The sequence below is a fragment of the Macrobrachium rosenbergii genome, chromosome 3, assembly GCF_040412425.1.
Source record: "Macrobrachium rosenbergii isolate ZJJX-2024 chromosome 3, ASM4041242v1, whole genome shotgun sequence".
Lineage (NCBI taxonomy): Eukaryota > Metazoa > Arthropoda > Malacostraca > Decapoda > Palaemonidae > Macrobrachium > Macrobrachium rosenbergii.
In genome coordinates, this window is record NC_089743.1 from 70,143,993 (window position 1) to 70,159,970 (window position 15,978).

Genomic DNA, 15,978 nt, shown 5'->3' on the forward strand with positions numbered 1-15,978 from the left:
ATGTTCCAGCAACTGTCAAATCAAACCCAGACTAATGTTTCATTCAAGTATCAATGATGAAAGAACTTCTGTGGAATCTTTATGATTTAAAGTTATAAGATATCAAGCAAACTTAATACAGTACTCTGAAGCTCTGCCCCTTTCTCAAGTTGCCAGAAGTTGCATTATTAAGCAATTTGTGCCAAACGATTAAAGAAAACTTACTTAATATTTTTTGCTAAGTGTAAACTGTTCATACTAAAAGGTAATTTCACTTTAGGGCACCCTTTTTATTTTCCTGATTTAAAGCATAATAGATAATCTAGCACAAAATACAACACTACTTTAAGCAAAGTCATTGTATGTGTAGCGTTAATGTCAACTTTATTCTGCGCATAATTTACTTAACAAAAAACCTAAAATCTCACAAATGAGATTTAACAACTCAACCTCCTTTTCCCCACCAAATGGGATTTAGCAATTGAACACCTTTTTAAGATGTACAAAAACTGAGGATACAGTAAAACGGTAACAATACAGAAATTATACTTATCAGCTTAGTGGATCAAAATTTCCCCACCATTCATTAATAACCTAGTGATTAGTAAACTCGTATATATTACTAGACAGAGCTGATTCTTAACAATGATGTGTTGTCAAATCAGGTGTTACATCACTTCATAGCAATTCTCCATACTTTGGCAAGGTTGAGTTTCTTCTTAAATCAGTTGGTCTTGCACCCTTTTTACATTTTAAGCATAAGCAAAATATACAATTTAAAACATTGAAAAAATCTTACAGTGTACATATATTGGTTTGCAATCACATCTTTGAACTTGCATTTAAATTTTGTCCTTACAGAACATACCAAAATGACTGAATTACAGAGCTGTGATTTCTTTGGTTATATAAACAAAATAATTCAAGAGAGAAAAGAAAAATAAATTTAGAAAACTGTACTTAACATACAGACTAGAGGAGCTTATCTGAGTTGGGTACTTGCCTGCAATGTTCTTGTATCAGTCTTTGGTGTTAACAGATGAATTATTCAAGCCTTAGAGAAAACGGTGGACATGCACACAATGGTTCCATAGAAGAGTTTACACCATAATTATTTCAGTGAACAAAACAACGAAGATTCTCCGGAAAGTTCACTATAAACCAAGTTTATGTACTGCAGCCAACTTCTTATGACACATACCCATCTGATTAAGATTTAAGTGAGTTTCTACCAAAGATTTTACCCTGAAAGTCCATAAGACTTCTATAATTAGAATAAAAAATATATTCATGATAGTCTTTAAAATACATAAATACCAAAAAAAAAAAACAAAGTTGTCTTGTAAGCTAATAAAACTTTCACTGTCAGTTGCACAAAAAAATACCTTCCACAGCATGGACATACTTGTAATATTGGAAACAAAACAGCCAACTACACTTACAACCAGCTGTTTAGCACTGAACTTGTCTTAACAGTGACCTACGCCTGCAATTATCTTCACAACCAGTTACAAAAGACTGCACTTGTCATACAACCCTGTTTGAACAACTTTCAGAAACATGGAGGCAAGTAAAAAAATAATGTGTTCTTAGCCATCTAACATATAATCTCAAAAGGTAAATATCATCACAGATCTCATCATCAACCATCTACATATTCAATATTACAGCACTGTAAAAATAATTCTCCTCAAAGTATAAGGTTCAACATAACTTTTACAGACGAAATAGCTCTATCATCTAAAATATGATACCTTCCTGATACCAGTACCGAAAAAAAATGCAGACTTAAAAAATGAATGTGCCATTTAATGATGAGGTTGTTAGCTGAAAGTAAAACATATACCTAATGTTCAGAAAGCAACAAGACAATAGATTAATGACAAATATACTATTTTTTTCTAATGTTTGGAAAGCAACAAGAAGATTAATATAAAATATCTGAAACTAGAAAAAAATTCTTGCCTAAGTCCTCTGGTTTATCAAAACTTACTATATCTGTGACTCTGGTAGTCACAATACTAGAGAACCTGCAGTCAATCAATCAAAACTCAGTACAGCAAGTCTTATCTTATTAACACAGGGTTTCTAAGAATACCTAGGTTTTTAAAGTTCTAAACAGCTAGGAAAGTACTTTTAACTCTAACAAAGTCCAATTAAATCTTGAAATGCTTTATCGACGTTGGAAAACATGCCAAGAGCACGATGACAGTTACTGTGTATATGAGTGCAAATAAAATTTGCATACCTTCCAACAGTCCATAACTAAATTCCATATGTTACCTAATGCCATCTTGGTGGCCATTGAACAGTGTTATCCTCAAGTCTTATTTAAATAAGTTCATCCATTCTGGTGAATATCAGTGACACGAAATTTGTACTAGTAATGTATATAGAGTAATGAGGTTCCTATACCAAGGATTTCAGAACCACTTTCGAATAACCAGTTTTAGTTTCAAATTTTTATCACTTCAACAGGTACAGTACTAAAAATAAAAACTGGAAAAATCATTTTAACCATCTCATTGAGCAAGGCCTTTTCAATAAATGAAATTTGAATGGAATCATATAAAACTAATTTTCCTTTAAATAAAACAGCAACAAATGCAGAACATTACAAAGTGCTTGTGTTCTACAGTACAAAAACATTAAATTTCAAGAACATCTCAATTAAGCATTGGCTAACATCTGGTTGTTGATCAAGTTTATTCCTTTCCAATTCTCTTAACTTTTAAGTTCTCACTAATGGACTCTCACAACTACAACTTCAAAATTTTTGTCATTACATTTTTAAACTTTATTCCCAAAACACTGCTTAAATGTACCAGTGGTGATGTAGGTACCAACATTGTTCAAATAAAAATGACTTTCAAATGATGAATAATCCCTAAAAATACAAAGTAAGAGTATTAGAAATGTCTTCACACAAAAAAAGATTTCATTCATACAAATATCAAGGTTCAAATTTAGAAGCTTATCAACCTAACTACAAATCTCTGACACAAATTTATTTTGCTTTCTTAACTCAAGATGAAAAGAACATCCTTTAAATGAAGATTTATTCATATCATGGAATCCAAAGCTAAAGATAGAAATGGTGACAGTAAATCAAATACTAAGCACTAATAAAAGTCTTAAAACATTCACTGTCCATGTACTGTAAACGCTACCCAACCAGAATTATCAATGATGCTACAGAACAGTTTCTTTTCCATAAAACATTTTTGCTCATTAAATATTTATCAAATATTTACTCTGCAATAAGTTACATACCACCGGTTTTATTAAACTTTAATATGAATGACTTCACCTGGCTGCCCAAAATTATTTAAAATTTTGTTTTTATTTTGAAAATATAAAATATGCTTCACTTGGCAACAGTGATTCTCTACAAAATTCTTCATAATTCTAATCGTTCTCAGGATTCAGATCTTCCCAGACAGTACCATCAACCACATAGTGCCAGGCATGCAGTTAATTTTAGGCATGGCCTTTTTTTTTGTGAAGTTCAGTAATACAAAAATGTCTAGTTACCTGTTCCAGATGTGACTGAGTTATAAAATTATCTCGATTGTCATGAAGCTGAATCATTGGAAAACCAAACTAAGTACACATACACTTTTACTGAACAGACTTGCGTACAGTTTTTCATTTGTTTTTCACTGTCATTTCTCTCTTACAGAGTTGTCTTGACTTCTTTATTTATTTATCTGTACAGAGCTGCCTTACCTTCTGGAGCCCTTGGGGTCACAGTATTCTGCTTTTTTTAACTAGTTTTGCAGCTTGGCAAATAATAATAATGATACATAATAGTAAGTCAACCCAGAAGAGTCTTGGTATAATTTGAGAGTTCACTGTGATCAACATACAGTGACAGCATGATTTTGGCTCTGAAATTTAAATTTCTTTTATTAGCAAATGTATTTCTTGAAGTGATTTCCAGATAAATAACACAGTCCAGCTGGCCACCAGTACTCAGAAAACAGTGAGGTTCAGGGACACAACAAATGCTTGAAATCTGGATATATGATCACCCACACTTTCTAATCTCTTGCTATTTCACAAATAAAAAATCGATTAATAAATACATCTTAAGAGTTATAAATGAAAAAATATCACTTCCATACCTGAAGGATGTCTGAATACATTTTAGTTATTACAGTATGTTGTTTTTCCTTGAAACTAAATAAGTAACCTCAGAAAAAAATTTCAGAAATAATGTTCCAACAAAAACTGCAAAAGTTATCCTGTGAATACTGAACCAGCAAATACCCAAGATAGCAAAGGGGTACAAACAGGACTACTGAACTCTTATTCCAACTATGCATTTCACAATGCATAAGAAAACTAAAGAACATTTGTTTATTTATTTTATAAGTCTATCTTTATAGCCACTGAGCATGTTAAATGAAAAATTGCTATTTGAAAAATGAATGATGAAGAACAATAAAAGCATACTTCAGTCCCTATGACAAATAATAAAACCAGCCTGAAACTTCACCATTTGCATTCTCAGGAATACTGGCTTTAGACAAGTATTATCCTATTATTTCAAGAACTGCCCATAACAGTAGTTTATGCTGAATACCAATGTTAACTATAAAAGTGAAAAACCCAAGGTTTTTGTCGGCCAATCTGAAAATTCCAAGGTAATGGAAAACTAATTCATACCTTCATGAAGTTATCCAGTAGGTACAATAACTGGTCCCTCTTTTTCTGTTAGGTATACAAATGTTTATAATGATAATATAGGGAAAAAAGAATCTGAAGCTATTAAGACTCTCTTATCCCAATACACTAAATGCACTATAGATTTTGCATCAATCCAGAACAGACAACAAAAGAGTTTATCTAAACAGAGCCAGAACAGCAGATTTTTCAAAAATTATCTCACAGACTGCACTTCATAAGTTTATTTAACAGTATTATAAAAGCTCTCCCTGTTATCTTCCTTTTGCACTCTTAAACCACATGATTTCACAGGCCACATTATTAGATAGGAACTAACCACAACAGCATGAAATCATTTATTGATTTCCTTTCTTGGTACTTCATAAAATTGATAAAATGCATCCATAACTTTCTGTACAAAGCTGATCTTTCAGTAGAGACAACTTTCTGTCTCTAAAACAACAATTATATAAAAAAAATCACAATTTATGAGGCTACCTCATATTTTCAGTTTCATCCACAATTACCTTACATGGCCTGTAGATCAAATTAAACAGCAAGAAAGTCAAGAATAGATTTCTGAGGCATAAAACAGCAGATAACAAAATACATTCTTATATTACTTGTCCAATTACAAAGGCCTTAATGCTTATCTTTGGGAATGTAAATCAAAGATATAAGCCTATTCTTCTTGGCAAAAACTTATCATGAAAAAAAATGCATTAAAATGATAAAAGGTTAATAAAATTTCAAATGCTAAAATGAAAACACCTATGATGGAATTAAGCAGTAATGTGAAACTAAAAAAATAAATATTAATAACATAAAATAAATGAGTGAGGTTGACAAAGTTAACACTGTATTATTTATTGCAGTGAGAATAAACATGCAACTCATATTTCTTTATATTAAACTAACAATATAGACAAGTCTTTACAAATTCCAGTAGAGTATGTAGGGCTGCTAGCTCCAAGAAGGATTATATCCTTGCCAATTATTACTAGGAGCCAAGTAAATTCTATGGCCCCCATAGAAGAAAGACACGACTCCATGATAGCCAGTTCTAGGTACTCCAGCCTGATAAAAGAAAAATATGAACTTGAAATACTAAAAACTTGCAATATTAACTGTTATGAGTTGTTACATGGTTTAACTACACCAATATAATATATAGATATATACTGTATATGTATGTATATATACATATATATATATATATACAGTGGGTCTCCACTAGATCACGGATCAACAATTGCACCTTCAGTTAATCGCGGGTTTTTCTGTGGAACTTATCTCCAAATATATCGTGGAAATTTCACTAATTCACGAATCTTTTAGCTTAGCAATATTCACTAATTACTGCATTTTCATTTTATTTTCATGAATAAATAATTTTTTTTATGTTAAAAAAATTATTTACTAATTTTCAAATATTAATGTAAACAGCAAAATATTAATCAAATGTTAAAAGTAATATCTCTCAATGCTGATCTTTTATCATTCTCTCTCTCTCTCTCTCTCTCTCTCTCTCTCTCTCTCTCTCTCTCTCTCTCTCTTTATGCCAAAGGATACATTCTTTCCCTCTCTTTACCCAAAGGATTCCAGTAGAATGTGGGAGATGGATGGATGGATGGATGGATAGATTAATAGATAGGCAGACAGTGCTGGAAGTACAAATCACACAGCAGGATATGTTACTTCGATGCTGAGTGGCTTGTAGCACAACACACTATTGGTTGGAAGAGATAGCAGAAACCACCACACAGCCAGATATCTGCTCTGCTAGTTGCTGATTGGCTTGTAACTCCGATGCTTTGTGAGGGAGTGTTCCACCTTTTTTTATGATTGATTTTAGTTTAATGTTTACCGATACTGTATATTCTTATAACCTAGTTTTGTGAATTAACCTTTATCTACCTTTGTGTACATACTGTCACTAGGTATTAAATATTTTTAATATGCAAATGTATTTTTGTTCTCTCTCTCTCTCTCTCTCTTTTAGGGATAACTCACATGCAGCTGTGAGCCATATATTTTTAAGGGTAATGTTCTAAAATGACTTTGAAATTATAATAAAGGGTTTTAGGATGAGAGTTTAAGGTATATTTGGTGTTTGAACCATTAAAATAAGAAGTTATAAGCATTTTTAGAGGGCGTCTTTGGTTTTTGAACTATTAAAGCAGGCAATTAATTTATAACCATTTTTAGAGGAGTGTTCCAACTTATCATGGATTTTTGCTTAATTCAGGTGATTGTGCTCCCTATCCCCTGTGATTACTGGAGACCCACTATGTGTATATATACTGTGTGTACACACACACACACACACACACACATATATATATATATATATATATATATATATATATATATATATATATATATATATATATATACATATATATAAATATATACACACAGTAAACCACCCATATTCGCAGGGGATGCGTGCCACACTACCCCCGCAAATAGCTAAAATCTGTGAATACTTATGACCCTTCTAAAAGCACTTAGATCTGCCTATTTTGATAGTTCAAACACAAAAAAAACTAAAAATGCTTTTACAGGTATTACCCTACTTACAATAGGGTTAGGTTCCAAAAAAACCCATCGTTTGATGGAAAAAACGTATCTCAAATATAGCCTAGCCTTCATTGGGGTATTCAGTACCATGTATACAAACATGTTAGTCTAGCCTACACTATGAAGTGTACTCTATACATATATGGTATAGTAATTATTAATATTAGCTAACTCTGGAGGTTCATGCAGAGTGACTTATGATAATTCGATACAAAGAGGAATTGAATAACAAACAATAATTAGCTTAGCCTACACTAAGGTATATTGCATAGATATACGGTAGCCTACCGTACATTGTACTGTACTCTATATTCACATATCTTATTATAAAAACATCAACATAAAGTATATGCATTTTTTCCATGTATCTTTTAAAATGTTGTGCCTTAATCCACTGTATCCAATAATATTGTATACATTCTTATACTGGTTTTGTATTATAAATTGCGATCACAGCGATCAATGTTTTGGTTTGGAAATCGATTACGCGGTAAGTTTATTTCGCTGTATCTAACTCAGTTCAGAGCGCTTTCTTGCTTCTAGTCAGCGTAAATGAATCTCTAGATACTTATATAGGACAAGGTTATTTTTCGTTATATGAAGTGTCTTTAAGTCAAAATATAACTTGAACACGTCTCATTGTGAAATTAATTTAGCTATTTTTTTCGTTAAGAGATGACGTTGGGCATCTGGGGGCGTTTGTTTTGTGTAAAAAAAAAATCAAGATTCCGTTTGCTATTTTCACTTGATTTCATCATAACACGAGCTTTACGTATCTATCATTTATCAGCGAAAAATACCAGTAGTTTTGATTAATTTTAATTACGGTCAAGTTTCATCCATGTTGCCGATGCACAATCACTTATAGTCATTGGTAGCTTGAACACTGTTTTCTCAGCTTCAACTGAGAAAACTTGCAGCTTAAATTTAGCAGTACATTTCCTTGCCGGTCTTTAATCCACACCGAATAAAGGCATAATGTAAAAGTATATCAGTCCTATTCTACTTAACTTCATTTTGTACTATAACTACGATAATGGTTAACTACTGTACGATGGCTAAAAACAAGCTAAATGGCTGTTGTTATATTGATTCAGTGATAGCAAAACAACGGTTTCTTGTTCGGTTGTTTATGGCTGTAGGCATTTATGCAAGAGTATAACAATAATAACGATACTTTTATCATTCTCTTTTACTTTTCTTAACTAGAACATGGGATAAAGAGATGGAGAAAAAGAAGTTGGTCTATTGTAATTTGATCTCTCTCGCTGCCTGACTGTATGCTGCTGCCTGCACCCGCGCAAAATTTAAAAATATTTGTATAAAAATATTGTTGTATCGGTATTAATTGCTTACCCCATCGCAAAATCGAATTATCGTAAGGCAAATTATCGTTAACTCGAGTGCAACCTGGGTACCTGAGTATTCTAATAGATTTATCACAAAAAGTGCATTTAGTCATGAAAATGAGATGAAAATACAGTAATTAGTGAATATTTCTCAGTGAAAAATACTGTGAATGGGCAAATTTTCAGTGAATAATGCATATATATGTTCCACAGAGAAATCTGTGAATGGGTGAGCATGCGAACCGTGAGATTGCGAATACGGGGGTTCACTATATATATGTGTGTGTGTGTGTGTATACAGTAAAACTCCTGTATTCACAGTCTCATGATTCGCAGACTCACTTATTCACAGATTTCTCTATGGAACATATATACACATTATTCGCTGAAAATTTACCCATTCACAGTATTTTTCACTGAGAAATATTCACTAATTACTGTATTTTCATCTCATTTTCATGACTAAATGGACTTTTTGTGATAAAACTATTAAAATACTCAGGTAGTGCCCGAGTTATAATAATTCGCCTTACCATAATTCGATTTTGCAATGGGGTAAGCAATTACTACCGATACAACAATATTTATGAAATAGTCCAAATTTCATGTGGGCGCAGGTAGCAGCGTACAATCAGGCAGCGAGAGAGACCATGTCACAATAGACCAACTTCTTTTCCTCCACCCTTTATCCTATCTTCTAGTTAAAAAAGTAAGGGAGAATGATGAAAGTATGGTTAGTAACGTTATACTCTTGTGTAAATGCGCACAGCCATAAACAACCAACAGAGAAAATGTTGTTTTGCTTATCACCGAATTGGATAACAACATCAGTTTTGCTTGTTTTTCAACCATCGTACGGTAATAGACAATTACCGTAGTTATAGTACAAATACCGTTAAGCAGAATAGGACTGACATATTTTTATATTATCCCCTTATTCAGTATGGATAAAAGATCGGCAGGGAAGTATACTGCTAAATTTAAGCTGCAAGTTGTAGCTGAAACAGAGAAAACAATGTTCAAGCTACTAATGACTATAAATTATCATGCAATGGCAACATGGATGAAACTCGACCATAATTAAAATGGGAGGGAAAGTATTTTAATCAAAACTACTGGGCATGAAAGAACACATTACTGCTATTTTTACGGCGATACACAATAAATACGTAAAGCTCTTACTATGATGAAATCAAGGAAAAATAACGAACGGAATATTGATTTTTTTTTACACAAAACAAACAGCCCCAAACGGCCAACATCATCTATTAATGAAAAAAATAGCTAAGTTAATTTCACGAGACATATGTAAGTTATATTTCGACTTAACCCAAACGCCTGTTGGACGAGCAAACGCCGACTAAAACTGGTCTGTTGAATGCCGAGTGGACGTGAGCAAACGCCGACAAAAATTACAACCTTCGTCAACTTTGACTCGATTTAAAATGGTTTAAAAAACGCAATTGTAAGCTAAAACTCTTACATTCTAGTAATATTCAATCATGTACCTTCATTTTGCAACAAACTGGTAGTCTCTAGCACAATATTTCGATTTATGGTGAATTTTTGAAAAAACTTTTTCTTATGCACGGTGGTAACTCGGCCGATAAAATTTCAGAAATTCTTTAGTCATTTTGTCGTAATTTTTGCACTGTTCTATATTAGCCGTTACATAAAGTTTTATATATATGAAAAATGTGCGCAATTTCATGTAAAATATAGCAACATACAACCCATGGTTGTAGCTTTATCAGTTTGGAAATATTTTTTCATAAATCACGATAACTGCCAAAATTTCAACTCGTCAACTTTGACTTGACGAAATGGTCAAAAACGCAATTGTAAGCTAAAACTCTTACATTCTAATAATATTCAATCATTTACCTTCGTTTTGCAACAAATTGGAAGTCTCTAGCACAATATTTCGATTTATGGTGAATTTTTTAAAAACTTTTCCTTACGCCAGCTCCAGAAATTCTTTCACACGTTGTCGTAATGTTTAACTGTTTATATTAGTCGTTACATAAAATTTTATATATGAAATGTGCGCAATTTCATGTAGAATACAACAGAAAATAACTCATGATTGTAGCTTTTATCAGTTTTGAAATATTTTCATATAAATCACGATAACTGCCAAAATTTCAACCTTGGTCAACTTTAACTCTACTAAATGGTAAAAAAACGCAATTATAAGCTAAAACTCTTACATTCTAGTAATATTCAATCATGTACCTTCATTTTGCAACAAACTGGAAGTCTCTAGCACAATCTTTTGATTTATGGTGAATTTCTGAAAAAAACTTTTTCCTTACGCCTGCGCTACGTAACTCGGCAACATCTCAGAAATTCTTTTGTCATGTTGTCGTAATGTTTGCATCATTTTACATTAGTCGTTACATAAACTTTATATATGAAAATGCGTGCAATTTCATGTAGAATACAACAGAAAATAGCTCATGGTTGTAGCTTATCAGTTTTGAAATATTTTCACATAAATCACGATAATCAAGAAATTTCAACCTTCGGGTCAACTTTAACTCGACCTAAAATGGTAGAAAACGCAATTGTAGCTAAAACTCTTCATTCTAGTAATATTCAAATCATTTACCTTCATTTTGCAATAAATTGGAAGTCTCTAGCACAATATTTCGATTTATGGTGAATTTTTGAAAAACATTTTCCTTACATCCGCTGCAGTAACTCTGCCAAACATCTCAGAAATTTTTCGTCACTTTGTCGTAATGTTTGCACTGGTTTTATATTAGTCGTTACATAAAGTTTTATATATGAAAATGTGCGCAATTTCATGTACAATACAACAGAAAATAACTCATGGTTGTAGCTTATCAGTTTTGAAATATTTTCATAAATCACAATAAATAGAAAAATTAGACTTTCGGTCAACTTTAACTCGACTGAAATGGTTGAAAACTGCAATTGTAAGCTAAAACACTTACAGTCTAGTAATATTCAATCAATTACCTTCACTTTTCAACAACCGGGAAGTCTCTAGCACAATATTTCGATTTACGGTGAATTTTTGAAAAAAACATTTTTTTACGTCCAGGCGTTACAAATTCATGCATCATTTTGTGATAATATTTTCTCTGTGTTGCTTTGATCGTTTTACAATTTGTTATATACCAAAATCATCGAAATTTAGTGTACAATACAAAAAAAAAAAAAATAACCTGTTAGCTTTAACCGTTTTGCTCACAGCGCGATTTGTATAAAATTATATATGAAATTTTTTTTTTGCACTGTCATATATTTCAATATTTATATATGATAATGATATTTTTTTCATTTCTGATGGTTGCATACTAAACTTCAGGAAATGACAAAAAAAGGAGCCAAAATTAACTCTTAATCTTAAAAACTAAGCGCATGTGATTTTTTAAAAACTTTTTTCCGCTTTCGCGCTAACTCCTTAACGCCCGCATACAGGAGATGTTTTTGTAAACAGAGGCTCAGCGTTTAATGGGGTTAAGGTCAGGAGCTACCTGGAAATTCACTTGATGAGAAGAATCGATACCACTGTTTTGAAGCAGCTCCTGTGTCTGAAGAGCCTTGAAAACATGGTGCCTTATCATGCAAAAACGTGACTTCTTCAACAGATAACACATTTTCAGGATCTTTGAGGAAAGGAAATACTCCACCAGTAAGCACAGTTTCTCTGAAGTATTCGCCATTCCATGACTGTCCTTCTTCTTTGATGATACACATTAACTGTTTGGCTGTGAAACAGAGAAAAATTCCTAAACATTCAGGAAATTTCACAACTTGGCGACAGCGCACATCATCTCTGAAATCATCCAACTTTGCAGCCCAAATGATGTCATTTTTATGGTTTGGCTTCATGACCGTGTAAATGAAGAATTCATCTGATGTGGCAACATGGAGAAAGTCAGCTTCATCCCAATCTTTCAGAAATGAACCACAAAACCATGCACGGTCTTCTCTCTGTTGCTGAGTGATGTTGGGCTTGCTGATAACATGAAATGGTTTGATACCAGATTTTTTCAACTCATGATATACAGCACTATAACTTCTCTTCTTTTCCCTTTTTGTTTCTAGTTCAAGCACCAATTTACGTAAAGACTGTCTTGGTCTACCCACTGCCTCAGCTATGATGTCTTTTGACTCCTGAGAGAGGACTTCAGGCCTTCCAAGATTCTCACTCTTTCCGCAATGACAGTCATATGGATTTTTGTTCCCGTTTCTTTTAACAACGGATTCATCTCTTTTAATGTATTTAACTATCCCTGGCCTCTCTGAAGGTTATAGCCCGGATTTGGTCAGTCCATCTGATTTCCTCCGAGGCATTTGCCATGGCTATAGTAGAAAACTTCATAACTTTCCATTTGTTCTGTGGAGGGGGGGGGGCTCTAATTTCAAAACACCCAGTACAGTGAACCCCCCGTATTCGCAGGGGATGCGTACCACAACACCCCCGCGAATAGCTTAAAATCCGCGAATACTTAAATCCCCCCTAAAAACACTTACAACTGCCCATTTTGATAGTTTAAACAAGAAACACCTTGTAAAATGCTTATACCTGAGTATTTTAAAAGTTTTACCACAAAAAGTACATTTGTTCAAGAAAATTATATGAAAAAATACAGTAATTAGTGAATATTTCAGTGAAAATACTGAGAATGTGCTTAATTTTCCGCGAATAATGGCGTAAATAAATGCGTGAGTCTGTGTGAATCATGAGAACGCCAATGTATATAATATAAATGGGGGTTTACTGTATATATATATATAAGTGTGTGTGTGTGTGTATATATATATATATATATATATATATATATATATATATATATATATATATATATATATATATATATATATATATATATATATATATATATACAAGGGGGCTTCAAAAAGTCCACAGAAAAGGTTAAAATAAAGAAACTATTCAAGTTATGATGTTTATTTTTCAACATATGATCCATCTAAGTTCATACATGTTTGCAGTCGTTGGTACCAGCCTTAAGACCATCTGCATAAAACTGGTGGCCTTGTGATGTGAACCATGTCAAAGCAGCGTTTTACATCTTCAACTGACGAATGTTTGATGCCTTTCAAGGATTTTTCAGTTTTGGGAAACAAAAAAAAAAAAAAAGTCACCAGCGGCTAAATCAGACTATAAGGTGGATGCTGAATGATTTCCGAAATTCATGTACCACAGCTTATGCTTTGCTAGCGCCAAGAGCGGGGCATTGTCATGATGGAAAAAGGATCTCATTGATGCAGCTTTCCTGGACGTTTCCAGCAATTTTCTTAGCCAATTTTCTCAAAACTCCTTTGTAATAATCAGCATTGATTGTTCTTGTTTTCATGAAGTCAACTAGCAAAATCCCTTTGCATCCCAGAAAACGGCCATGACCTTCCCTCTGAACATTCTGATTTTGCTTTGTTGGGGCCCCTTCCACCCTTTGGCAGCCACTGTTTTGATTGAGTTTTATCTTCGGATCATATTGGTAGAGCCACGTTTCGTCACCGTAACGATTCTACCTGGAAATGCTTCAGGTCTTCATCCCACTTGTTCAAAATTGCTGTTGAAAGGCCTGCCCTGTTTGTTGCTGACTGGCGCAGCAGCTTTGGGACCCACTAGCAGAAAGCTTTGCTCAGCCCTGCAAGTTTTCCACTAGAATTGTATAAGCTGAGCCAACAGAGATATTAAGGGTATCGCAACTAATTCAGTGGTAATTCGCCTATCCTCTCTTCAATCAGGTTACGAACTGCATCAATGTTTTCCTCTACAAACTGACGGGATGGCCTGCCACTTAGAAGATCATCTTCAACATCATCTCTTCCACTTCTAAAACGAGTTATCCATTTGTAGGTGGTTGATTTCTTTGGGGGCATTATCCCATAAACTTGCTGCAAAGCATCGATGATTTTGACTGTTCTTCCAGCCTAGCTTCACCAGGAATTTGATGTTGTCCTGGCCTCGATTTTGTTGAATCCATGCTACTCGAGTGAGTGCTAACTTCAGACTACTGATACAGCGTTGTTACATGCATATGACGGTTCCTGTTCAACAGGGATAATAAAGACTGTTAGTGAAATAACAAGCAGTTGTAATGAAAACCAAATTTGTTCATAAACTTAGCAGATATGGATGTTTTCCATGAACTTTTGAAGCCCCTCAGATATATATATATATATATATATATATATATATATATATATATATATATATATATATATATATATTATACACATTATATATATACATACATACACACACACATACATATATATATATATATATATATATATATATATATATATATATATATATATATATATATATATATATATATATATACATATATACATATATATACACACATACACATATATATATATATATATATATATATATATATATATTTTATATATATACATACACACACACAAATATACTTATATATATATATATATATATATATATATATATATATATATATATATATATATATATATATATATATACATATATACTTGGTTTGAGTCGGTTGAGCTTCAGACTGTCACCGATGAGGCAATGGAGTTCAATTCTCCGGGTGGCTGGTGAAGAGTTAGAGGAATGTATTTCTGGTGATAGAAATTCATTTCTCGCTATATAATGTGTCTGATTCCACAATGTTGTAGGTCCATTTTAAAGTAACCAACTGGTTCTTAGCCACGTAAAATAAGTCTAATCCTTGGCCAGCCCTAGGATAGCTGTTAATCAGCTCAGTGGTCTGATAAAACTAAGGCATATACTTATACATATATATACATATATATATATATGCATATATATATATATATATATATATATATATATATATATATATATATATATACAAGTTGATCATCACTAATCCGCATCATTGGGACCTAGAGGGTGCTGGATTAGCCATTTTGCGGATTTTTTCGGATTAGCCATTTATTAGGCTAGAATACATTTAAACACAGTAGCTAAGCACCTCATCCTAGAATTAAAATATCCCATAAATCAGTACAAGTTGGTTAATAAAGAAAGAAAATTATCAAATACAGGTAGTGCTCAAGTTCTGATAATTCGACTTATGATATTTCGAGTTCTGATGGGGTTAGTAATTAATACTCATACGAAAATATTTAGAAATATTTTTTAGATTTCGCAGAGGAGGCAGCGAGAGAGACCAACACAATAGACTAACTTCTTTTCCTCCATCTCTTTATTCCATCTGCTAGTAAAAAGTAAAAGAGATTGATAAAAGTATTGTCAGTAACGTTATACTTGCGATGAATGTGTACAGCCATAAAACAATAATGGGAAACTGTTGTTTTGCTACTAATCGATCAGATAACAACTGTTTTGCTTGTATTTCAACTATCGCTCGGT

At 32.8% G+C, this 15,978-nt stretch overlaps 1 protein-coding gene across 4 annotated transcripts in view; it reads right to left on the reverse strand.

Moving 5' to 3' along the window:
- Positions 1 to 1,563: 1,563 nt before the first annotated feature.
- The window catches only part of Mgat1 (alpha-1,3-mannosyl-glycoprotein 2-beta-N-acetylglucosaminyltransferase), a 118,033-nt gene continuing 103,618 nt past the window's right edge, over positions 1,564 to 15,978 (reverse strand). For all 4 annotated transcript variants that reach the window (XM_067081563.1, XM_067081544.1, XM_067081534.1 and 1 more), the window contains one exon: positions 1,564 to 5,727. In XM_067081563.1, the coding sequence (XP_066937664.1) occupies positions 5,614 to 5,727 (114 nt within the window). In that variant the 3' untranslated portion in view covers positions 1,564 to 5,613. The remainder of the gene's footprint in view (positions 5,728 to 15,978) is intronic.